Source organism: Neophocaena asiaeorientalis, unplaced genomic scaffold (assembly GCF_003031525.2).
Source record: "Neophocaena asiaeorientalis asiaeorientalis breed wild unplaced genomic scaffold, Neophocaena_asiaeorientalis_V1.1 scaffold78, whole genome shotgun sequence".
NCBI lineage: Eukaryota > Metazoa > Chordata > Mammalia > Artiodactyla > Phocoenidae > Neophocaena > Neophocaena asiaeorientalis.
Genome location: NW_020175018.1, coordinates 7179645 through 7205750, shown reverse-complemented (window position 1 = coordinate 7205750; position 26106 = coordinate 7179645). Strand labels below are relative to the sequence as shown.

General features: G+C 38.2%; 1 protein-coding gene across 7 annotated transcripts; it reads left to right on the top strand.

The window, feature by feature from the left end:
- Positions 1-1539: 1539 nt before the first annotated feature.
- Positions 1540-26106, top strand: RAB14 (RAB14, member RAS oncogene family). 7 transcript variants are annotated; one of them, XM_024762337.1, is made up of 10 exons: positions 1540-1819; positions 2508-2623; positions 4244-4338; positions 10920-10978; positions 12088-12141; positions 13631-13808; positions 18934-19000; positions 22366-22453; positions 22803-22833; positions 23830-25061. In XM_024762337.1, the coding sequence occupies exons 4-10, from the start codon at positions 10927-10929 to the stop codon at positions 24005-24007; spliced, it is 648 nt and encodes a 215-aa protein (XP_024618105.1). In that variant the 5' UTR covers positions 1540-1819; positions 2508-2623; positions 4244-4338; positions 10920-10926; the 3' UTR covers positions 24008-25061. The 7 variants fall into 7 exon arrangements, with proteins under 7 accessions (XP_024618105.1, XP_024618106.1, XP_024618104.1 ...); XM_024762335.1 differs by lacking the exons at positions 1540-1819; positions 4244-4338 and adding exons at positions 1858-2357; positions 23106-23155 and having other exon boundaries at positions 23830-23963; XM_024762339.1 differs by lacking the exon at positions 1540-1819 and adding an exon at positions 2250-2353.

Below are 26106 nucleotides of genomic sequence, written 5' to 3'. Positions count from 1 at the left end.
AGTTAAAGAATATAGAAATAGGGGCTTCCCTGGTGGCGCAGTGGTTGAGAGTCTGCCTGCCAATGCAGGGGACGCGGGTTCGTGCCCAGGTCCGGGAGGATCCCACATGACGCGGAGCGGCTGGGCCCGTGAGCCATGGCCGCTGAGCCTGCGTGTCTGGAGCCTGATGGATTACCTTATATTAGATTACCTTATAGATTAGTATTACCTTATATTAGATTATCATGTAATAACCATCCCATGTATTAAATTCTCATATGCCAAGCATTTTGCATATATTATCTCATTTAATTTTCACAAGGACTCATGTGAGATAGATATTAATATTCTTATTCTGAAGAGACTGAAGATCTGACAAATCAAGTGACATGCCCAAAGATATCATTAGTAAGTTGTAGAGCAGGGATTCACTCTCAGATCGTTCTGAAAAAAAGATATTTGTAAATTCCCATACATTTTTCCAATGAAATCTCACTTACGCATGGCAGAACCAGCTTATGAAAGGTCTTGAATGCCAAAAGCAGGCTTGAACTTCATTTTGGTGGATTGAGGCAGGGCTGTCTTATCCATTAGGTACAGCAGGCACAGTGCCTAGGGTCCACAATACTTTTAGGGGTCTATAAAAATGTTTAAGTTCAAAATCAGAAGAGAAAAATGGACTTTTAGATTGAAGAAAATGACTTGCTATATAACATTAATATATTTATCTGTATATTAATGCATTTGTAAAATATGAAATATATATTAAATAAATATTATCTACTACATAAATATATATATATTATATATCCACAAGCGCAAAGCAAAAGTGCCCGGGGCCATGAAAGTCAGAATGCGGCCTTGTACCGGGGTGCGCTAAACTTTCTGGGGAGGTGATATAGCAGACTAAGTTGGAAGAGGGTGGTAGGTGGTGGCCAGATTCTGAAAAATGTCACAATTTCTCTCCTCCCATCAAAGTCACCCCCCAAAGGGAGGTTGTAAGGGACAGAGGTGAAACATAGGGCAGAAAGTGCCACTTCCTAGCTGCATGATTTTGGACAAGTGACTTGATCAATCTGAGCCTCAGTTTCACCATCAATAAAATGGAGATATGTACCTCCTGAGGTTGTTGGACGGGGACCTAGGTGCCGTGTTCACAGGTACGAATCGCTTGATACATACATGTTGAATGAATTCAGTAAATGTGTGCTTTGCACAGTGGTCGGTGTAAGGTAAGCCTCCAGTAAGTGGTAGCTGCTAGCATTAAAAATAGTAAAAAGTCCCCATAGTTACAACCCTAGCGCTGCAGAACCCAGACGTACCTCAGGAGGTCCTACGAAAACCTGCGCAGTAACTTCCCACAGGAGGCGAGGACGCGCGACTGCGCTTGCGCAAAAGCGCTTTCCTCCGCCCCTTCGGGCGCGAGGACCAGAGGGGCGGGTTCGGCAGCGTTGCGACGAGTCCAGAGGGGAGGACTGAGGAAGGGGCGTGGCCAGCAGGCCGGGCCACGGCCACACTCTTCCGGGCTTCTCCAGCTGCGTGCGCATCCTCCTCCCCCCTTCTTTTGTGGTCCGGCCCATTGCGAGGGTGACAGGAAACCCTGTGCAGGGAGCGCCGCCATCTTGGACGTGCCCGAGGAAGACCCTGAGGGAGCTGCAGGAGCGTCGCCGCTGCCACCGCCACTGCCGCCAGTGCGTCTGCAGCTTCTCGGCCTGCCCGTTGCTTGCCGGCGCCTCGGCCGACCGCCCCCGCCCCTCTCCTGCTGCGCCCGCCCTCCTCTTCCTCGTCCTGACGCCCCCCTCACTCCCGGAAAGCTGCCCAGCCACCAGCAACCCCCCAGGTAACCCAGGCCTTCCGCAGTGTCCGGGGGGCCGGAGCTTCCTCGCCGGGCTCTCCCCGGGCCGGGGGTGGGGACGACGGCGGGCCCGGGGCGCGGGCGAGGGGCGTCGCAGGGTGGGCCGTGTCAGGCCGCGGCGAGCCTGGGGTCGGTGGTGGGCGCCGCGGCGGCCTGACAGGAGTCCATGCGGGGGCGAGGGTGTCCCCACGCGGCGCCCGCCGAAGCTCCGGTCCTCCCCGCCCAGTCGAGGGCTCCGGGGCGCGGCGTGGGCAAGGGTGTGTTCGGCCTCGCCTTCCCCGCCTCCTCAGCCGGCCTGGGCCGACTCGCACCTCCCGCGGGCCCCGTCTCCTTGCCGCCACTCTCGGCGGCCGCCGACCTCCCCCGCCGGGTTTGTCCACGCGGGCCGCGCCGCTCTGCAGCTCACGAGCCCCGGACGTGGCGTTCCCCGGCCCATAGGCCGCGTCCGGCCCCGAGCACAAAAGGCAGCAGCCCGTATCCCCGCTGGCCTCTTGGACCGTCTGCGGCGTCCTTGTCGATGTGGGTAGGCTCTCTTGGACTCGGGCTGGGCAGGGGTCTGGGCGTCCGAGGTTCTGGTTTGGGTGAAGCCCTGTAAGGTCTGTGACATCCTCTAAGACCCCGATGCTAGCTAGCAGCTAGAAATAACAAAGACAAAAAGTTTTGGTTTTTCTAGAATTTAAGAAAAGAAGGCGGAAGAAGCGTGCTTCGGTGGTTTGCACTTTACCGTGTGCCAGACCCGGATTTAGGTGTCTTCCAACAGGTTTATCTTGCTTCACGGGGCCCTGGGGGGTAAGTGTCTCCATCTCCCAAGTGAGGAAATTGAGGCTTGAAGGTGTGATGTGGCTGGTTAATGATGGTATGGGCAAACTCAGGTTAGGCCAGGGTTACACACAGGACCATTTAAAATGTAGCTACAGCTTAATTCCTTTTTTGCTATGTTTGCATTTGGGTAACAGCTGATTACTCCTTTAGAATCCAGAGTCTGTCGTGTCGGCCACTACACTGCCAGTCCTCATTTTCACCACCCCAGAGGAGAGATGGCAAGATTTCCATTTTATATTTGAAGGAGAAGCTGGGTTTCGCAGAGAGCAAATGCTTTCCTGGTGGTCCCACAGCAAGTGTCAGTGTCCAGATTTGGACTCTTGCAAAGTTTATTGCTCGGTTCCATTACTGTCACAACTGCCTTTTATTTAGGGGTGGTTATCGAGGACAAATGTGACCTTGCGATAACCCAGCTCCCACTCGCCCACCCCCCAAGACTTCCCCAAATGTTTCTTCAGATTTCTGCTTACACTCATTTACTTGGTCATGCCTTTGAGACATGTAGTGGTTAGGAGTTTGGAGGGTTCCCACGCCCGTATTGCCACTTCTATTTAAGTGACATTAAGCAAGTTACTTAATTTCTCAGACTAAGTGTCCTTATCTGCTCACGGGATAACTGTACCTACAATTTAGAGTTGTTGTGAAGATTAAATGGGTTTAAAACCCTTAGCACATTGCTTGGAATATGGTAAGTGCCCCGTTGTCTCTAACAGTGCCAAGCATGTAGTGGGTGTTTAGTATTTGTTGATTGAGAGGAGCATGGCTTTAGAGAGCTGTAGAGTTAGACCTGGGCCTTAATCTTAGCTTTCCCTTTAGTAGTATATGACCATTGGTATATCTCCTCTCTGAGCTGGTTTCCTTATCTGTAAAATGAGTTAGTTTTTAGAATTAGAGATTGCTTATAAAGTAGCTGGCATATAATAGTCACTCAGTAAATGGCCGTTATTGTAAAGAAGTAAAACCTTTAGATATTAATAACCTAAAAAATTCCTTGGAATTAAAGCTACATTTTTAAAAGATTTTGTTTTTTTATATTTCATGTTACACTTTATAGTTGTTGCATACTTCAGCTATGCAACCGAATGTGGAGTGTTTTTACAACTGATTATTAGTCTTAAATATCTTTGCATAATCTCAGTAAGATATTGTACAATTAGAGGAAACTTTGGGTTAAGGCAAATAAGATATTTTAAAACTAGGGCTATTGAGAGATGTTTCATTTTTTAAAAAAAGCTTGAAACATTTTTATGTGATTAAAAATGCTGGGCATGCCGGGAGTCAGCAATGCACATATAGAGGTATCAAAGATACTATTATTTTAAGAAACTATTTTTTTTAGACAATTTTAACATATACAAAGTAGAGTAGTATGTTGAGCCTTCATATATCCATCAGCCAGTGTCATCAGTGATCAGTCTCCTTTCATCTATATACACCTGTACCTCTCCACCAAATTATATTTTTTGTTGTTGTTTTTTTCTTGTTTTGATTTTTATTGGGGTATAGTTGATTTACAGTGTTGTGTTAGTTTTCTCTGTACAGCGAAGTGAATCATTTATACATATACATATATCCACTCTTTTTTAGATTCTTTTCCATCTACCAAATTATTTTGAAGGAAGTCTCAGACATCATTTCATCAGTAAATTTTTCACTTATTTCTAATCCTTTTAACTCTAACGGTAAGTGCAGGGTTTTAGTTTTGTTGTTTTCCTCCTAAGTACTTTCCTTCTGTGGACAGAGGTACAACAGTAAAGTACTTTATTTCCTATTCACAGCGTGCTGTCATAATTAGGTGGAAACTTTTGTCTTTCTCGTGATACAAGAGAAATCTGTTTTTTTCTTATCACATTATTAATTTATATAAAAGTGTGACTTTAAATATCTTGTGAAAAGTGAGGTGATTTTTAAAGTGCGTCTCAGAAATGAGCGGGTTATTTTCAGAGGTTGCATTAGTGTTGAGGAAAGGAAATTGAGCATACATTTTGATTAGATTAGTTTAGTAGATTAACTCCCAAAGTTCTGTGTCCACTTAACTGACAAATCAAGTAGCATTCCACTTTAGTGGGCTTGTAAGCACACCAAAATGCTTCTCTTCTTGAGTTCCCTGTAGGGAGGGACCCCTTTATTTCATTACTTTATTGTAATGTATTTCATTACTGTATTGTATAATTTCATTACTGTATTGTCAAAGCCTAGCATAAGGCTTTGTGCCTAGTAGATAATTAAAAATTTTTTTTATATTGGAATCACAAATGCAGTTTTATCCTGGCTCAGGTGTTTTTAACAGTGTTCTTCATGTAAAAAAAAAAACACTTAATTCTAACAATGAGGATAAGAATTTAAATCACCTGGAATATTTTTATTCGGGGGTAGCTTTTTTCCTGTGTTGTCTTGAATCAGTTATGTAAAAATTACACAGTAACATCTTATGTTCTAAGAGTGGAATAAAATAGCTGTGTAACAGTTGTGAAAGGATTAGTCAGACAAGTGCATAAGGTAACACAGCAAGGAGTCAAACCATAAGAAAATGAAAAAATGCCCTCCATTTTTGGGGTATTTTCTGTTTGTGTGTTTGGTTTTTTTTTTGTTTTTGTCAGCGCCCCAGAGCTTGTGGGATCTTAGTACCTGAACTAGGGATTGAACCTGGACTCTCTGCTGAAAGCACAGAGTCTTAACCACTAGACTGCCAGGGAATTCTCCTGTTTGTTTTTTGAGTCTAATCACGAGTCACTTCATATGATGTTCCCCATATTATTGGTAAATGTGGAAGTAATGTTGGAAGTATTATGACTGGGATTTTTTGTTTGTTCTTGTTTTGTATTAGAATTATATATAAAAATGCTTAAAAAATATTTGTCTTTTTCCCCTCTACTTTTAATATTTTAGAATATTACTAATGAATATAGTACATGCTTATAGTATCCTCACAGGGATATATAAAGAAAGTTAATAATTTTCCCCTTTTTTTTTCTCTCAATCTGTGTATTAATTTTTCACAGCTTGGTGTGTATCCTTCCATAGTATATGCATATAGGATTGAGTGTGTATGTGTTCAAAAATGGGATATGCTATCATAAAACTCTGCAGCATGCTCTTTTTCACTTAAAATCATGGATATATTTCCAGGTTAATACTTATATCTAAATGGTTTTTAAACTAGATTTATATTATTTCATAGTACAGCTGTACTTTAGTCATTTCCCTGTTGACGAGTGTGTAGATTGTTTCCAGTTTTTTGCTGTAAAAATGCTGCATTAAATGCACTTGCACCTGTAAATTATGGACTGATGCTTTTGTTTCTGTAGACTACTTTTTAAAAAATAAATTTATTTATTTTTATTTTTGGCTGTGTTGGGTCTTCGTTGCTGTGCGCGGGCTTTCTCTAGTTGCGGCGAGTGGGGCTACTCTTTGTTGCAATGCTCAGGCTTCTCATTGTCGTGGCTTCTCTTGCGGAGCACGCACTCTAGGCGAGCAAGCTTCAGTAGTTGTGGCATGTGGGCTCAGTAGCTGTGGCCTGTAGGCTCTAGAGCTCAGGCTCAGTAGTTGTGGCACATGGGATTAGTTGCTCCGCGGCATGTCTGATCTTCCTGGGCCAGGGCTCAAACCCGTGTCCCTTGCATTGGCAGGCAGATTCTTAACCAGTGCACCAACAGGGAAGCCCTGTAGACTACTTCTAAGTGGGTTTCTTGGCCAAAGGGTGATTTGGGTTGTTTTTAAGATATTAAAATATACTGATTACTTCCCCAAAATATTGTGACACTTCAGATTCCCACAAGCAGAGTAAATGAAAGTGCCTACTTTCACATCTGTATCTGCACATTTCAAAACTAGTCGTTTATATGTATAGTTTTATTTGGAAAGGTGTCTGATTCAGTATATGGAGACTATGTGATACTATTTTGGCCCAACAATGATTAGTGTTTAATGTGCATTTAGTAACCATTTAGATCTATATGTATTGGCCTGGAAATAGATCCATGATATTGTTAAATGAAAAAAAGCACGCTGCAGTTTCATTCAGTAGCATACCCCATTTTAAATGTATTTCTCACCTTTACAGTGGTATGTGTTTCATGTTCACGAGATGAGGTTGAGAAATCCTTTGTTACAGCATCATTAGGCAAAGTTAATATTTAAATGGGGCCACAGAATAATTATTAGTGTTTAATATGCATTTAGTAAACATTCTTCTTGACAACCAGGAAGTTTAGGACTAAATTTTTCATGGACTGATAGTAAAACTATTACCTTAACTTTGAGTATTAATTAACCTCCATCTTTCTCTGATTTTGATTTTTTGCTTTTATTTTATCAACCTACATATATATGTTTTTAATGAGCTACTTTAGATAGAGAAAATCATGTTCTTTGGAGTCAGGTTTGGGTTCAGGTTCCAACTCTTTTATTTGCTAACTTTGTAAACCAACCAAATCAGTGAATTTCCCCAAACCTCAGTTCCTTCAGTTTTTACGTGGACATAATGGTAACGACTCTGCAGAGTTGTAAGACTTGAGTAAGAATTATACAAGACAATATAGGGAAAAGTAGTGCACATCCTCACATGGTTTACTCTCAACAAATGTTAGTTCCCTTCAGAAACTTTTTTGTAAATAGATATAATATGAATCGTTGTTACTAGTATTATCACTTATCCATATCTACAAATCCTGATCATAGTGCATCCTCTGAATGTAGTTATTTAATAACGCCTATTCAGAATATTAAGTTAGAACCAAGTGAGTGAACTGAGAAAGATTTGTGTCCCAAAGTACCGCTGTTGGGTTTTGAGGTGCATCTCAACTGTGGAGGAGGCCAAATAATATAGTGATTAAGACAGGGTTTTCTGCAGTCAGAACAGTTGTAGGTTCAGTATAGACTTGACCACTTAGCTCTGTGGCGTGAGCATATTACTTACCTGTTGAGTCTTACCTGTGAAATGAGGATAATAGTCACCATTTTATATAAAGGTAGTAGTGAGGATTAAATGAAATAGCAGCATGTAAAGTATTCAGCACATTGCCTGGCATATGTTAAGTGCCCAATAAATGGTAACTATAACAACTGTGTTTGTTATTAGTTTACAGATTGTTCATCCCATATTTAATGACTTGTCTGCTTCTTGTCTTTAAGAAAAAGGTGTTAAAGGAGATCTTATTTATATGTGAATTTTATTCAGATGATTTTTGTGGAACATGTAAGAAGGTGCATTTTGACCACACCAATCACACATTTGCTGTGCACCAATTACAGGGTATTACCAAGATTTTAAAATTAGTGGATATTGTAGTGTTGAGTGGACTCATGTTTTCAGAGTGTTTGAACGCGGCCAATATTTCTTGCTCTCCCAATACCACTTTTTTTTTTTTTTTTTCACTTTTTGAGTTCTCAAAGTAAGTAAAGCAGAAGCACACTTAAGTAATAGGGGAAAAACTTTTTTCTCTCTTCCAAAGCTAGTTAAAAATATATTCCTCACCTTAACATTGGTATGTTTCATGTTCAAGAAATGAGGTTGAGAAATCCTTAAAGCAGTATTAAGCGTAATTAATAGTTAAAAGGTGCCACTTGAAAATGGTTCTACTGCAAATACATAGTTTTGAGTGAACGCTATCAATAAACTATGGGAGTCTATTTAAACCTAACCAGTATCTTACCTTAGAATAATAAAAAGAGGACTTGCTGTGTTCGTGGCTAAAGTGCTAGATATTTTTGCTTTCCTATCTACTGAAATTAGTAAGTTTTAGTAGTTCTCCTTTAACTCTGCTTTTAGGATTTTTATTGTAATTTTTAAGAAGCTTGACCAGAAAATTGTGTACTGAGGTGGAGACAGGGTGCTGGTATTCAGTTTGAAATAGGGATCATTCTTTTCTATTTGGAAATAGTTTATACTAATTAATGCTTGGAAATTAAAAAAAATTCAAAATTAGTCGTCTCAGTAGATATTAATTAATTAATTAATTAATTAATGCTTGTGTGATAATTAGCAAGTACACAAATTAGTACAACTAGAATTGGTTTATAATTTCACGATTAACCTTTAGAGCATTTCAAGTAGAAACTGGAATTGTTAGAGGCCATAGTTTTAACATAAAATGAAGGGAAGCAAAGTATGTACAGCTACAATGTTCAGTTAGAAGAGAGAAAAATAGGAAAATCAGAAGAGGGAGAGCTTGAGAGTAACAGTAATTTAAAGGTGACTAATTACCTTTCCCCAAGTTTGAATAGGGAAAAAGAAGTTAAAAGAGGAGTTAAAAATGAATTGGATGAGAAGAACCTGAGAGAAATGCAGCCCAAGAAGAAATTAATAACCTTTAAATATCATTTTTATTGTGAGAGATTAGTTTTTTCCTTGTCTTTAGGATCTGGTTCAGAGATGTAGTAAATAATACAGACCAGTTTGAGCCTCAGGACCAAGTTCATTCTTGTTTCTGGAAAAAGGGAATCAAATTAGTATGATGTTCAGAATCAGAGTTACTTTAACTAGGAACTCTTTCCTGAAGGAACTGGTTAAGGGAGTTTTCTGTGATGTGACTGATTATAAATGTGTTACATCATGTCCCACTTTTGTTGAATGTAGTTCATACAGCTAAGTAGAAAGACTATACTGTGTGAAATGATTATCTAATAATTTACTGTAATTGACAACTTCCTCTTCCCTGGTAAAAATAATTCACTTATTCTAAATATGTACTTTTTCTACAGGTTAAATTTTATTAGTTAGTTAGAAATTTTATTTGAAATATGACTTACAGTAAGGTGTTAATTTCAGTAAATGAGTTTCCCCAATCATACTAAATGTCTGGCTTGTGTATGCGACAGTTGGCCAAAACAGTAAAATCCAGGTTAAAAAAATACTGGAAATAAATTTTTTAAAAAATAGGGTTAAACCTTCATATTTATAAAGAATTTTTATCTTAAGCTTTTTGGCTACACCGTGTGGCTTGTGGGATCTTAGTTCCCCAACCAGGGATCGAATCCCGACCCTTGGCAGTGAAAGCGTGCAGTCCTAACCACTGGACCACCAGGGAATTCCCTGAAAACTGCTTTGAGAATAAATTTTTTTCTTTCAATTTTATTGGGGAATAAAATTTATTGTAAGTTATTACCAGCATTAAAATTCACCTCTTATTTCTCTAGCACCTAGCACAGTGTCTGACACATTCAAGGCATTTGTTTGAATAAATTGGAGAGTTTTTTTTTAAGTTATTAAAAGTAGAAGAGGGGCTTCCCTGGTGGCGCAGTGCTTGGGAGTCCGCCTTCCGATGCAGGGGACACAGGTTCGTGCCCCTGTCAGGGAGGATCCCACATGCCACGGGGTGGCTGGGCCCGTGGGCCATGGCCGCTGGGCCTGCGCGTCCGGAGCCTGTGCTCCGTGATGGGAGGGGCCACGTTGGTGAGAGGCCCGCGTATCGCAAAAAAAAAAATATAGTAGAGAAATTAGAATTCTTTAGGTTAAGTCTTCTCTGAGGGTAAGAAATGGGCTGTGATCTTTAAGAATACCTTCTAATAAACAAACTTTAAAATTTTAGAACCACAATATGCTATTATTTCTCTTAGCTCCTAGAATAATATATAGCAGGCATTTGGTATATTGTTAATCTTCAAATCCTATATTAGGTTGAGCTATATGAAATTGTCAATAATTGACTTTTTTTTTTTAAATCTATAAGAACAACAGATTCATGTGGTTCTAATTCTGACATTTATTTGGTTTAGAAATAATATGATTACTCTTTCTTTGGATGCTATGCTAATTGATAATTTCAGGTAGAGTAAAAAGGTTATTTTGTGTTTAAAAGTTGGTGGTTACTTTTTATAACATTCGAATGTTGTAAAATCAAAGAGTTCCAAACAAATAGGTCATCAGTATTCACTTGATCAGTTAAAAGGGATGGGGACCTTAATAGGGGAGGAGGATTATTTATAATGATGATACTGTTTAACTTAAATTTATAAAGATTTTCTTGTTTGAAAATTTTCAGAGTAGCATTTCTTATTGGGTATTTCCTAAAGTGAAATATTGGAATTGTTTTTATATATGTTCTTATATTTCTGGGGATAATACATGAGAATGTTAAAGCATGTTCATCTAAGTGAATTTGTGCATTTGATCATTTTGGAAAATGCAGTTTTGCTCTGATATTGTAACCAACATTTTGTTTATAATCACTGTGCTTTATTTTATATATCTTTAAAGGATACACAGCTTGGGTGACTTGTGTATACTTTTTTTCTGAAGTAACACAGTTTTCTTTGTTTTTAGTGCCACAATGGCAACTGCACCATACAACTACTCTTACATCTTTAAATATATTATTATTGGTAAGTTTATTTAACTTATACAGTTGTTCTCCAAAGAAGGTTAAAATGCAAAATATTTATATGCTAATGCTTAATGTAGTACTCCAGAAGAAGTGAAGGATTTTCTTTCTCACTGCAAAATTAAAACTCCTTTGATAAGGTTTATTTTTGTACCAGTGATATACCTTTTGCTTTGTGACCCTGGGTACTTCTGTAGTACAAAGCTGGGTACCTTTGAAGTGATGTTGGTTTTTCTTGAGGGCTACCTGAAAGTTTGTTAATACTGGGAATGAGATTAACTTCGTAGGAGTGCTGATACATCCAGAAATATCATGAAAGCTCTCAGATCCCCCTGGATTCCATCAGTTGATAAAGATTCAGAGTAATTGTGTAAGATACATAAAATATAATGGTGGTTTTTCTCTTAATAAGTTTTGAGATTTAGCTCAAATTAAGACAATGCTGTTTATCCATATACAGTTTTAAGAGCACGGTTGAAAGTATACATATTATTCTGTTAATTCGTATTAGAACAGTTTGGTTTAATGTTGAGCTTATGTGACTGTATTGTAATGCTTCCTTCATCAAAGGTTAAATTGCTGTTAGTACAGTTAGAGATGATATCTCTTCTGTTATGATTTTCATGTGATGTACATTGTTTTGTGGAATTCTACAAGAAATACGAGATAAGATGGGATCTAGTGAATCAAGCTTCCCAAACTTATTATTTCTACTTGTTATATGCTGCCCTTTTGGTCACTCCTAGGAGTTTCTGGCTGTTTTGCATGGGCTAAGGGAAAAAAACAAAGTTGAAATAGTTTAAAGTAAAAAATACTGTGTTTCTCTGTTAAAAAGCTTTTGCCAGCTGGTGTCTATTTATTAACATAATTTATAACCAAATTCTGTCACTGGTGAAGGTTGGGAATATTCAATTTATATATCACAGTGAAAACTGACCTTTAGGATCTTTTAAACTCATTATAAATTATGGAAATAAAACTTTTTTAAGTGCCCCAGAAGTTTGTGATGTGATATGGTAAAAGGGGTATAGCAATCGTTGAAGAGTATAAAATTATAAGAGTATAAAATTGAGAAATATAATTACCACTTGAAACTTTTTTTTTAAACAGGGGACATGGGAGTAGGAAAATCTTGCTTGCTTCATCAATTTACAGAAAAAAAGTGTAAGTTCAATATGTAAGATAAAACAGTAAATTCTTTATTGTCACATGACACGTATTTTCAGTGTAATCTATGCAATTAAATATAACCTTTCCCTATATATGCACTTTTGTCTTTAGGAAGTGATTTTTTTTTTAATAGGTGCAGACAAAATGAAATATGCCTGTATGTATAGAGTGTTGGCTTTTTATGCCATAAATAACTTGATTGACTTGTTTAGATTTTTTTGATGATATAAACTTAAATTTAAAAAATGTATATACTATAAAAAATTATAGTGTCAAATTTAAGTAATCTTTTTCTTGTTCTCTGACTTTCCATTATAGAAATTATCTTATTGGGGGAAATTTGCTCATATATCATTTGCTAATAACTAAATAATAATAGATTGGAAATATTTAAGGTGGAATTCTTTCTACATTCATGACTGGTTGATTAAGATTCAAAGTGTACTACTCTATCTTGGGTGGTAGGGGAAGGGGGCATTGTGTTTTATGTAACCGATAGGCTAAATATAGTTGAAATTGTTTCCAGTAGTTGAAATCATTTCTATGGCATTTTTTTTTTTGCTATGGCATTTTTTGGCTTAATGTAACATTTTATGAAGTGTTCAGCAGTCTGTGTGTACTGTAGAAGAGAATAATAGTGGGTTTAGGTTTTCAGTGGCCTAATTATAAGGAAAGGACTAATAAAATTGTTCTGTTGGATTAGACGTATATAACTTGACAATATATAATTATAAATACATATTAAACATGGTGACTTTGAGATATTGATAACATTTTGCAAGATAAATATTAGTTTGACCAAAAACTAGAGTCCTAAAACCATTGATTGATTTGTTATAAGAATTGTCAGAAGGCTAAATAGTATAATGTTGGTATTATGAAGAGTTTATGAAAATCTTTATTTTTCATTAGCAGATTCTTTTAGTCCAAAGGTCAGCAAACAGTAACCTGTGGGCCAAATCCAGTCACTGGCTGTTTTTAGAAATAAAGTTTTATTGGAATGCAACCATGCCCATTTTTTACGTATTGTCTATGGCTGCTCTTGTGCTTCAGCAGAATGCAGTCTTGTGACAGAGATTTTTTGGTCTACAGAACTTAAAATATTTATTATTTGGTTCTTTTTATTTTTTGGCCGCACAGTGCGGCATGCGGGATCTTCCCTGGCATGTAGGATCTTCTCCGACCAGGGATCGAACCCTCACCCCCTGCGGTGGAAGCACGGAGTCTTAACCAGTGGACTTCCAGGAAAGTCTTATTATTTGGTTCTTTACAGAAGTTTGCTGACCCTTGTTCCAGTCACATCTCTGTGACTCACTTCTGGGTTTTTGCTAATTTTTTTTTTTTTTTAGTGCAAGCTTTAGTCTTGTTTATAGCCTACAAGCATTAGTAAGTCATTTGATTTACTAGTGGATTATTTTCCCACTGGTCTTAATTTGAAGATTTCTGCAAGTTGGAATGTTATATTTCTTTTCCTCCCTAACAGTTATGGCTGACTGTCCTCATACAATTGGTGTTGAATTTGGTACAAGAATAATTGAAGTTAGTGGCCAAAAAATCAAACTGCAGATTTGGGATACAGCAGGACAGGAGAGGTTTAGGGCTGTCACACGAAGCTACTACAGAGGAGCTGCGGGAGCACTTATGGTGTATGATATCACTAGGTAAGCGATTAATAATTTTCAACCTTCATCCTTGAAAAAAAATCTATTTTAGGAGTGCAGTTTCTTTTTTTATTGATTTAGGCATTCTATAGTTTGTAATTGCGTGTCTGTAAATGAGCTTATTTGGGGTTTATGGATTTTTCTCTGAATTGCTGTGTGTAATACTTGATATAACATGTTAATTTCCCTTTCTGAAAGTGAGTATGACTGAAGAAAAACTTCAGGAGATGCCGGTGGAGCGAGTGAAAGAATACTGTTCTGAAAAGCAGTATCAGTTGAATTATTTGAGGTGAAATAATATTTTACACCACATATTTTCACTTCAGTAGAAAGCAAGCAGATCTTGAGGAGTTACTCTGTTCAGCCTCTAGTTATTTATTTTTGGCTGCATTGGGTCTTTGTTGCTGCGCACGGGCTTTCTCTAGTTGCGGCGAGCAGAGGCTACTCTTCGTTGCAGTGCGCGGGCTTCTCATTGCAGAGGCTTATCTTCTTGTGGAGCATGGGCTCTAGGCGTGTGGGCTTCAGTAGTTGTGGCTTGCAGTCTCTAGAGTGCAGGCTCAGTAGTTGTGGCGCACGGGCTTAGTTGCTCTGCGGCATGTGGGTCTTCCCGGACCAGGGATCGAATCCATGTCCCCTGCATTGGCAGGCGGATTCTTAACCACTGTACCACCAGGGAAGTCCCCACACCTTTTCAAAATAAGGTCAAGCAAGGAATTAAGTAGTTTTGCTAACCCACCATGGTAGATTATAAAAAGTTCTCATACTTGCATCTGAAGTATTTTATTGTTTATTTACTTAAATTCTTTTTTGTCCTAAAATGGATTGAAGTAGCTCATGATACTTTATGTAGCAAGATTAAATTTATTTCAACTCTGTTTCTGGAAACTCAAAGCAATTGATAGAAACTAACGAAACTGGATCCTAAATGTTTGACTTTGGAATACTGTGCCACTTCATTAAACTCTGTACTGTTTATCTACTACTGTAAGCTAGAAAATGAACTGGATCACCTTTCATGGTAATGCAAAGTGCCAGTCTAAATCAGTGTGACTCTTGTCTCACTTTTTGGGGGGGTAGGAATTGGTGAGTGGGACCAAGTGATAGACTTTCAACCTTATTTCCTTTTGGGAAATGCTTTATACTGTTTCCTCTTGAAGAGTCACATTAGCATATTATAGGACCTTGAGAAGTTCTGTAGTAAAGGAACTCTTTAAGTTTGTTTAATTTGGTGTTTTCTAAGGTTATTTTATTGAGGAACACCCTTTGGAAAATGCTGCCTTAGAATAAAAATAGTGGATGATTATAATTATAGTGCTTGAAGTCTTACTAAATTCTAGAATTTGGTGGTGTCGGGGCAAAACAGAGTCAAACAGCCTTAATGCTCTTCACTAGAGCCAGACAATTGGTAAATAGTTTTGTGAGAAGACTGTTAAAGAACCTGGCCATCTGTACAGACATCCTTTTATGAGGGATGCATTCCTGAAGACTTCGCATAATTGAAAGCTGCATTCATTATTATAATTTTTAAAAATTTATTTATTTTTGGCTGCGTTGGGTCTTCGTTGCTGCATGTGGGCTTTCTCTAGTTGCGGCGAGCGGGGGCTACTCTTCATTATGGTGTGCAGGCTTCTGTTCGTGGTGGCTTCTCTTTTTGCAGAGCATGGGCTCTAGGCGCATGGGCTTCAGTAATTGTGCACGGGGGATCTTCCTGGACCAGGGCTCAAACCTGTGTCCCCTGTGTTGGCAGGAGGATTCTTAACCACTGTGCCACCAGGGAAGCCCTGCGTTCATTATTAATAAAATTTAAATATGGTGATGTGTGCTTAAGTGTATCTATCTATAGTGTTGTAGTTTGTTTTGCTTTCTCTATGTGTTCTTTTTTTAATTCCAGCCTATTGAGATACAGTCAACGTAGAAGATTGTATAAGTTTAAGATCATTTGATATGTGTATATATTTTGCTTTTAAACATAACTTTTAAGCATAGTAACTACTTTTGAGAAGATTTGTGTCTATTCAAGTCATCAAAAGTACTTTGCTGGAAACAGCCCAAATGCCCATCATCTGACAAATGGATAAACAAATGTGGTATATCCATATAGTGGAATATAATTCAGCCTTTAAAAGGAAGGAAACATTGATACATACTATAAAGTGGATGAACCTAGAAAACATTTTACTAAGTGAAAGAAGCCAGACACCTACAGTCACATGTTGTATGATTCCATTTATATGAAATACCTGGAATAGGCCATTTCATAAAGACAGAAAGTGGATTGCCAGGGGATGAGGAGTAAGTGCCAGTGGGTACAGAGTTTCTTTTTAGGAGTGATGAAGTGTTATAGAATTAGTGATGATCATGCCACAAATGTGTGAATATATTAAAAACCACTACATTGTATACTTTAACAGGATGAGCTTTGTGATGTTTGTTATATCCCAATAAAACTGTTACTGAAAAAAAAACTACTTCAGGTTTTAGATGGGAACTTTTTCTTGGTAAAGTGATACTTCATAGCAACATTGATGTGGCAGCTATGACACTGATTTTTTTCCCTTTTTTTTTCTATTATTAATCATTGACATTTTGCAAACTTAAAAGTCTCTGCTTTAGAGTAATACTTTTTATTCTTAGCATTAACACTTTTTAAAATTTTTATTTATTTATTTTTGGCTGCATTGGGTGTTCGTTGCGGCACGGGGGCTTTCTCTAGTTGTGGCGAGCAGGGGCTACTCTTCGTTGCAGTGCACGGGCATCTCATTGTGGTGGCTTCTCGTTGTAGAGCACGGGCTCTAGGCGCGTGGTTTTCAGTAGTTGCAGCACATGGGCTCAGTAGTTGTGGCTCACGGGCTCTAGAGCACAGGCCCAGTAGTTGTGGCGCACGGGCTTAGTTGCTCTGCGGCATGTGGGATCTTCCCAGACCAGGGCTCGAACCCATGTCCCCTGCATTGGCAGGCACGTTCTTAACCACTGCACCACCAGGCAAGTCCACTAGCATTAACTCTTTTTTTTTTTTTTTTGCGGTACGTGGGCCTCTCACTGTTGTGGCCTCTCCCGTTGCGGAGCACAGGCTCTGGACGCGCAGGCTTAGCGGCCATGGCTCATGGGCCTAGTCACTCCGCGGCATGTGGGATCTTCCTGGACCGGGGCACGAACCCATGTCCCCTGCATCGGCAGGCGGACTCTCAACCACTGCGCCACCAGGGAAGCCCAGCATTAACTCTTAATTGTCACAGGGTACTTGCCTAAATTGACATCATAGTTTATCATGGTAGTTTGTTTGATATATCATATCTAACATCACACCAAATTTAGGGATCTTTTAGCACCTTTTGTTTTTTTAGCAGTAGTAACACCAGTTAATGCATATTTGGGTCAATATATAGAGAGATATTATATCTATAGATTTGAAAGTATGTTGGTGAATTTTAAATTAGTAATGAGACAGTTACCAAAAGCATTAGCAGAAGTTATGTACATGTAAATAATTCAGTATACATGATCTTGATACTGCTTACAAAGGATGTGTAGATTTTTCTGTTTACCAAAGTGTTGGCAGTTTGTAATTCATTCTTGCTGCCAGCTTTGACATTTTAAAATTGGTCTAAATCAGTATAAATATTTTTGGACTTGTGTTGTATAAGGTTTTGTGCACAAAGCAAGATAGCTGTGTTGGGTAAAAGCAAGGTATGCTAGTACTACAAGTATTAAAGAGTGATAAGGCTTGTGCTTTTTAAAAGAAAATTTATTTATTTGTGGCTGCGTTGGGTGTTCGTTGCTGCACACGGGTTTTCTGTAGTTGCAGCAAGCAGGGGCTACTCTTAGTTGCGGCATGCAGGATTCTCATTGCGGTGGCTTCTCTTGTTGTGGAGCACAGGCTCTAGGCACGTGGGCTTCAGTAGTTGTGGCATGTGGTCTCAGTAGTTGTGGCCCACGGGCTTAGTTGCTCTGCGGCATGTGGGATCTTCCCGGACCAGGGCTCGAACCCATGTCCCCTGCATTGGCAGGCAGATTCTTAAAACCACTGCGCCACCAGGGAAGTCCCAAGGCTTGTGCTTTTTAAGAATTATATTTGACCATTGTTTGCTTAGAAAATTTTAAAGCATCGGGAAAAAAGTTTTTATGTGACTTTTTTTTGACATTTAGGTGGTGATTTGTGTATAATGTAATATAGCACAGAAAAAAGAGAGTCTGAGTAAGAAATTCTTTTCACTTCTCACTGGGAAAGGATTAAATGTTTGGAATATCACATTTTATATGAGCACTGGCAGCTGGAGATCATGCAGTATATTCACAAGGCTGAACTCAAAACACTTCAAGGACACAGTGTATGTACAGGGTTCTACACCCGGCTCTGAAATCATTAAAATCTTTATGGGCTTCTGTTTCCTCACCTGATAAATGAGTAAGATAGATTAATGTTCTGTGAGTCTGTAGAAGTCAGAAATATTTTTAAGCTATAAAATTTTTTAAAATTTTGACCTTTTTGGTAAAGTCTAATTAATAGTAATAGTATATACTCTGTATATTATTGTAAATTATTTGGATTTGTTTGTTATCTTAGGTCCTACTTGGCTAGTGCAAAGGAGCCTATGAGTTTTTAAACTCTTGGATTAGAGAAAATGGAGAAATAAGGCAGTCTGTATCCCCAAATGATTTAGCTGCTGGTTAATAAGAGTACAGAGTTAGGATAAACTCACTGTCTTATATACCTGGGGATTTCAGTTTCCAGTCAAATGTATTAAATGTCTTTTTAAAGCCAATTTTTAAAACTCTGAGTTTAGAATTGTTTTCCATCAGTTTTTTTAAGTTGTTCCTTGCTTGCTTATTGGTCTGTTTATGGATGTTCTTTTAAATGTAAAATATTTACTCCTGACGTGTAAGTAATTAGCAGAGTTGCTGGCTATCGAGTTATTTATTTAAAAATAATAGGTTTTCCTAGATTTTTGAAAAGTATATGTTTGCATTCCACAGTTGTACTTTAGTGTAACAATCTAGTCAAATCAAAAATACTTCTTTAGGATCTGTTGATTAAAGTGTATATTTAAAATATTTGTTGAAGTTTCTTTTTTTCTGTTGAAATGGCATCTGTGGCAGTCACAAATGTAAACTTTAATTTTTGCAGAAGAAGTACATATAATCACTTAAGCAGCTGGTTGACAGATGCAAGGAATCTCACCAATCCAAATACTGTAAGTTAAATGACATCTATTATACAGAAAACTTAAGATCTAAGTTGACCCAGAAAGGAAAGCCATTTGCTAAGTGGGCTTTTTTTGTATTTGGGTACTAAGAATGAGAGAATCTTTATTCTGAAATTAATGGAAGAAAAAACGTTCTTTTCAAATATGGATTATGACAGGTTTTGCGTCTTATACTTGGTTTTTGTTCATGTTTGTGGTTAAAAAAAAAAAGAAAGTTATGAGTGGGGTGGTCTCATGTCAAGTGGAGACTCTGAAACTATCACTTTAATCTGCATTAGTTTCATAAAATGTTACCATTAGAGGAAACTAGGCAGAGTGTACTGGGGAATCTCTGTATTTCTTACAACTGCATGTAAGTGTCAGTAAAATTTCAATTAAAAATAAAAAGAGTTCTGCATGCGTTAAAAAATTAGCCAGTCTGAGAAGATACTTATTTATGGAGATTTTCATAGCAACCATGCTAGACTCTGCAATACACAGAAATGAATGTGGGTCCTTAGCCCATAAAAGGTCATAGTCTAGCAGGGAGACTACCTGTGGGTATGCAGATAGCTATACTGAAAAGCAGAGTGGAATAGAGTTACTGGTGTAGTGCTTGGTGGTGGTGGTGAGGACCCAGTATGAGCAGTGCCATCTGGAGAAACCAGCTTTACAGAGGAGGTGTTGTTTGAGCTGGGACTTGAGGGGTAAAAAGGTTTCAGTAGATTCTGTTGAGGGTATCCCAGGAACAAGTGAGGAAAAGCACAGATCTGTGACTGACTCTGAGCTTTTTGAGAGTAAGGCCTGTGTCTCACTTAGCTTTGTACCCCAGCACCTGGCAGTGGCCTGGTTTAGTAAATGTGGCTTTCATCAGGGAACAGCAATTTAATTATATTGATAGTTAACATGGTTTGCCTGTTATGCCAGGGACTGTGTCTGGAACTTTCCATTATCACATTAAACCCTCTGTAGGTATACATACAAATCTATAGACGAGTGTTCATCAGCAGCTTTATTTGCAATAACCAAAACTGGAAAACAACCTAGATGGCCATCAGCACGTAAATGGTGAAATAATCTGGTACGTCCATACTATGGAATACTCCCCAGCCATACAAAGGAATGAACTGTCGATAAATGCAGCACATTAGATAGATCTCGGGCATTGTGCTGAATGAAAAAAAGTCAGTCTCAAAAGATGACATACTGTATGATTCCATTTATATAAAACATTCTCAAAAAGACAATTATTGAGATGGAGAACAGATTTGTGGTTGTCAGGGGTTAGCGATGGGGGTGAAAGGTGTTAGTGTGAGTTGACTATAAAGAGGGCAGCACAAAGCAGTTTCTTTGAAGTGATGGAACAGTTCTGTATCCTGATGGTGATGACACAAATCTATACCTGCAATAAAATTGCATAGAACTATACACACTCCAGAACCTGTAAAACTGGTGAAATCTGAGTAAGGACTCTAGATTATACCAATGTCAGTTTTCCTCGTTTTGAGAGTGTACAGTAAGTATGTAAGATGCTACTATTGGGGAAGCTTGGTGAAGGGTATATAGGACCCCTCTACTCTTGTGTAAGCTTTTGTGGTTCTATAGTTATGTTCAGGTATTGGTAAAATATTAAAAACAGCAAGAAAACAACTTATTGTACAGGGTCCTTAGAGGAGTGTAATAAAAAAATTAGTCGTGTCCTTCCTGCCTCATTTATGCCTCTTAAAATCTTACTGGGTCTTTAGAAAAAAGAAAATCTCTCAATGTTCCATTTTCTGTAACGTTGCCTTTGATTTCTGTGTGGAAGTTAAATACTTTCTCATTTTGTTGGTGGTATATTTTGTATCTCTGTCTTGTTAGCATGCCACTTTATGCCTCCCCTTTCATGATGATGGGAAGCATTTTGGAAATTCTTAAGGAATGGAGAGCAGGCAGTGTTTCCATTAAGCAAACATGTCTTGCTTTGAGCACCTGTGTTGTAACGGCCCTGTACTACTAAGCCATCGTGACTTGACCAACTTTGATATTTTTTGAAAAATTGATTTCCTTTAAGTGTTATTGCCTTATTCTTTAGAAGACTAGTGGACTATATATGAAAACTTCTTTCTCTCCTCAGTGGGCGCTTGTCCACACTGATTGAAGAATGCTCACTTGCTGAAGGTTTACATTCTGGTCAAAATGGCTATACTTCATGGACAGCATTTTTTGAAAGTAGGACAGCCAGGGCCTGAAATTTCACGTGAAAAAAAGTTAATGGTGGAAATCCCTTTTAGTTGAAACCGTCCATTTCTAAAGTATCTGTATCTGGATTACCACATCTGTTCTGAAGGGGAAAAGCGGGGATGGGGGGAGTTGCCAGTTGGTGTCAAAAAATACATAGGTAGAGACAGTTTATCCCCCAGCTCATTCCAGTAAAGGCCGAAGCCCTGTTTCCCAAGGCTGCAACACGTTTTTCTTAGAGCTTTTCAGAGCAGCCTTTAACTTCAGCCTAACTTCACTGGTATAAATGACTCCAGAGTGGGTATAGGTGTATAATATTTTGCCTTGAATTTGAACCCACTGCATATACGTCCTCCCACCCCCAATGTCCTCTATCATGGATACACAGTCATTTGTTATCAGTTGCTACAAACTTAGTCCAGCCTAGGGATAGTGTAGGGGAGGACAGTATTTGATGGTCACAGTTTGGGTTTTCGACCTGACTTCTAATGTCCGCCTACCACTGACTGAGTGACCTTTGACAAGTCCTTATTTGAGTATTAATTTCCTTACTTGTAGCCTGAGAAGTTGAACTGGTAGTTGTAAAGTTTTTTGAGGGTCCCAGGAACTTTTGAAAATCTGATGAAAGCCACAAACCTTCTCTTCCAGGGAATGTCCTTGTTTACAGCATTTTGTGCTTAATTTCAGTATATTCACAGATACCCTGGAGCTTGTCCATGGACCCTTAGTAGTCTTACTCAGATAAGTCATAATCTTTGGCCTAGACCAGATGTGTTTCAGGCACACAAAAACAAAACACGACTGTTTTGTTTTTAAATGGCTTGAGAGCTGAGACTGGTTTTTACGTGTTTATAGGGTTGTTTTTAAAAAAAGTCAAGAAAGAAGTATATGCAAAGCGACCACAAACCTGAAATATATACTTTTTGCCCTTCACAGAAAGTTTGTCAACCCCTGGCCTAGGTAATTGCTGACATCCCTCTTCATACTAATACCTTCATGATTCTGTAGTTCTGTCTGATGGATAATTGCTAGTATTTCGTTTCCTTTTTAGACCCACTTGTTTTTTCTTCAAGATTTTTAGATTTCAGAATTTTCATGTTTGATTTAAATGGTTTCTTTTGTTTTAAGATGTCTTTCTTTTGGTCACAAACTAGGTAATAATTCTCATAGGAAATAAAGCAGATTTGGAGGCACAGAGAGATGTTACATATGAAGAAGCCAAACAGTTTGCTGAAGAAAATGGTGGGTTTCTTTTAAGACTTTTAATGGCTTTTTTGGGTCACACATGGGAGAATTTCTAGGGATAGGTGGGATTTTGACAATGCAGATTATTTGACAGTTTTTTAAAAATGCAAACTGCTCAAATCTAAGAATGAGGAAATAACAAAATGTGTTTCTGTTTGAGGGCAGTAGAGTTATTTAATGACAAATGTAAAGATTCCCTCCATCTCAAACTCATATAGTCTTTCATAAAATACTATAGAAGGAGTACTGAAAGCTGTTGGGAAACTTTTATTCAGATGTTACTGAAGAGAGTGTCCTTGTGAAAGTTAATTCGAAATATCCTTCATAGTCTGAATTTTATTTTTAGGCTTATTGTTCCTTGAAGCAAGTGCAAAAACGTAAGTATGGCTAAAATTAGTGGATCATTTTTAATTACATTCAAATTTCTCAAAGTAGAACCATATATTTAAAAATGTATAATGTATATACATGTAATGTATAATATATAATTGTGTAATGCTTATGGCAGGGAAAACAGTCAGCAGACATCCCTTTGCTTCCTGTTTCACTTTTCAAAATAATGTTTTTTGTTACTTTCCCTAACATATTATACCTTGCTTATACCCGTTGGTAAGCCAGGTTAATAAATGAAATTGTGTTAACATTTCAGAAGTGTTTGACTTTTACAACCAAGGTTGAATTTGGCATCTTGGACTCAAGGTTGGTCAACCTGTTGATTTAATGCTTCTTCTTATAGTAAAAAGCATGACTTAAGGAAATATTCAATGTCTAAGAATAATCAGAAGCATAATTAACATTTTCTAATTGTTATTCCATGTTCATTATTGAACCCCAGGACTGCTGTCATAGTTCTTCATTTATTAAGCCAAAAATTCCTTGCAGTGGTGAGAAGCTAGCCCCTTTTTGTTCAGCCTCATCTGTACTGTTAGTCCTAAGGGAGATGAACTCAAGTGTGAACATGGCTAAGCATGATAAGAACAGTACAGTTCATGCTTGGCTAATCAGACCATACAAATCCTGGAATACTGTTCTGCATGTGTTTGGAGATGACTTCATTTCCATTTGAAATACCCACTGTAATGGCCTGTCTTAATTATTGTTATATATTAATATATAGCATTTTAATGATTAGAGCACATAGTTTCAAATAGGGTTTGTAGAAAGAGCTGTTAGTATTGTTTATATGCTTTCCACAGAAAATATCTTCCCATGTTGTTCTCTTAGCTCAGTCTTCTGGTAGTCCCTTATTAGATGATAGTGGCTGAGTTGAAGACATCATGCCAGTTGACTAAAGGTTAGCAGAAGGTCAGTGCATAATGTCCTGTGTGTTGTAGAAAGCTGGTTCGCCAATAAAGCTGTCGATTGCCTCTTAGGGGAGAGAACGTAGAAGATGCTTTCCTTGAGGCTGCCAAGAAAATCTATCAGAACATTCAGGATGGAAGCTTGGATCTGAATGCTGCCGAGTCTGGTGTACAACACAAACCTTCAGCCCCACAGGGAGGCCGGCTAACCAGTGAACCCCAACCCCAGAGAGAAGGCTGTGGCTGCTAGTGACCTCTTTGCCGTGGCTCTCATTTGACCTTTCACCTCTGTCTGTTGGAAGCAGTACTTTTTACTTGCTGCCTCATTGTCTTCTGTACATCTTACTGGGTTTAATTAAAAAGAAAAAACAACTCTGTTGTAAAAACAGTTTAACACAATACTAAACTGCTAAACAACTAGATGTAATCAGGTTATCAAAGGCAAGTAGAGTAATAAATCTCTTCTGCATGGTAAATGTAGACTTTTTTTCCCCCTTGATTGTCCTCGTGATAGGTATGTCACCAATACATGATTTAAACTGAGCACTGATGCTGGACTTGAGTTCCCCCCCGCCCCCCGCTTTTTGGCTCATTGTACGGTTTAATTTCATGATATCTTAAGCCTTTCTTCCCATTTTTAACTGTTCAGGTATGTCTGTTATAACCCATAAGTTTATTGCTGTGAAATGACTTCTGATGATAGAGAAGGGGTCCTTTAAAGCCTTTTGTTTTTGTTGGATAAATTCCCTGTTGTGTGGGTGGCATTTTTCTTGAGGCGGTTTGCTTCTGTCTTAGCCTTGCACAGGGAAAATATCCATTTATCTTTTCTCTTGTGCTTAATTAATAGCTTTATCCTTTTTTTTTACACCATTTTATCTTTTTCTCTTTAGCAGAAAGTAAATATGTATAAAATTTGAAGGAACCGAACTAACAATACATTCTGTGTATATTATTTTAATGAAGAAAATAAATTGATTACTGGCATTGGAACAGTATAAAATACCAGTTTGTACAGTATGACCTATATGTGACTATGTTACTCCCTTCCATTTCACATAAGCAAATAGACACAACTGCAGTTCACAGGATGTACTGGCTCCACCCTTTGGTGCTGGCAGTGTTCGGGGACATTATGCTGGAAGGAGCTCCTGGCGTGAGAGGATTAACACTAGTAGGTTCTGTTCCATCTTTGCACTGTGGCTTACCTGCTGACTTTCTTAACTGTTCTTGTGCAATCAATAATGTGCTACCCTGCTTTTCTCTTTTTGTAACGTTTTGCATTACAGGCTGCATTTCTTGCCTTACTATATAGAAAAAGAAAAAAGGCTGGGTTTATTATTGCACATTTTAAGCTTTTATACCTGTATCTTCTTGGAATGGTGAGATTCTAAACCAGACAGCCAGAACTGCAGGTCTGCTGTTAAGGGATTTTAAATTGTGCATTTTTAACACTACAGTGAAATAATCTAAGATAGCCCCTGTGTTCTTAGTATGAGGGGCTATTTTATGTCATGTTGGCATAAATTGTTTTGTAAAGGGCAAAGTGTTTCTAACGGTGTTCCAATATTTGTGCTGATACAAAGTAAGTTACTGCTTTGCACTAGGTGGTTTGGCCACTGACAGAATACTGTATTGCAAGGGAAATAATCTTTTATTTCTTTAGAAAGCAAACTTACATTTTACCAAGTTCTTTACTTCTGTTGGTTGATTTCTAATTGAGTTTATGGTTCAGGCTGGGAACTGAGAAGTTATTTGAAGTAGGATAGGTAAACCTCAGTATATTATATACGACGCACTCTCAGCTCAACTGTTGTGTTTAAAATACACATTTTAAATCCCTATTTACAGACACTAACGTAAAAAATACCGCTTTCTGGGTTGTAAACATGTGGTAGTACCAGAGTATTGTATAGTCAGTGTTAGATAAAAGCCAAAACTGGAATGTGCAGAAAATAGGATTTGGTTAATTTGTGGACTCACCTTTCTGTCTTTGTTTGACTTTTTAAAAAGATACCTGGAGTAGATCAGTGTATTCTGTTAAAGACTTAACAGTGATCCATTTTGCTTACACTGTTGCATCACAAGGGACTTGCCCAGGGACCATGACCTGCTGGTGTGTGTATATATTTACAAAAACAAAACAAACAAACCGCCCATTGGGATATAAGGTAGCAATCACAAACGAAAGACTGCGGCTTGTTTAGGTGCAGTACCCTGATTTCCCAAAGTTAGTTACAGTGGGTCTTAATTGTTTTTGTGACAGGAGTTATTCAGACTGCTGTACTCTTCATTTGATGTAACAAAATGCTATTAATCTAAATATTTGTAAATAAAGTACCTGTATCTAGA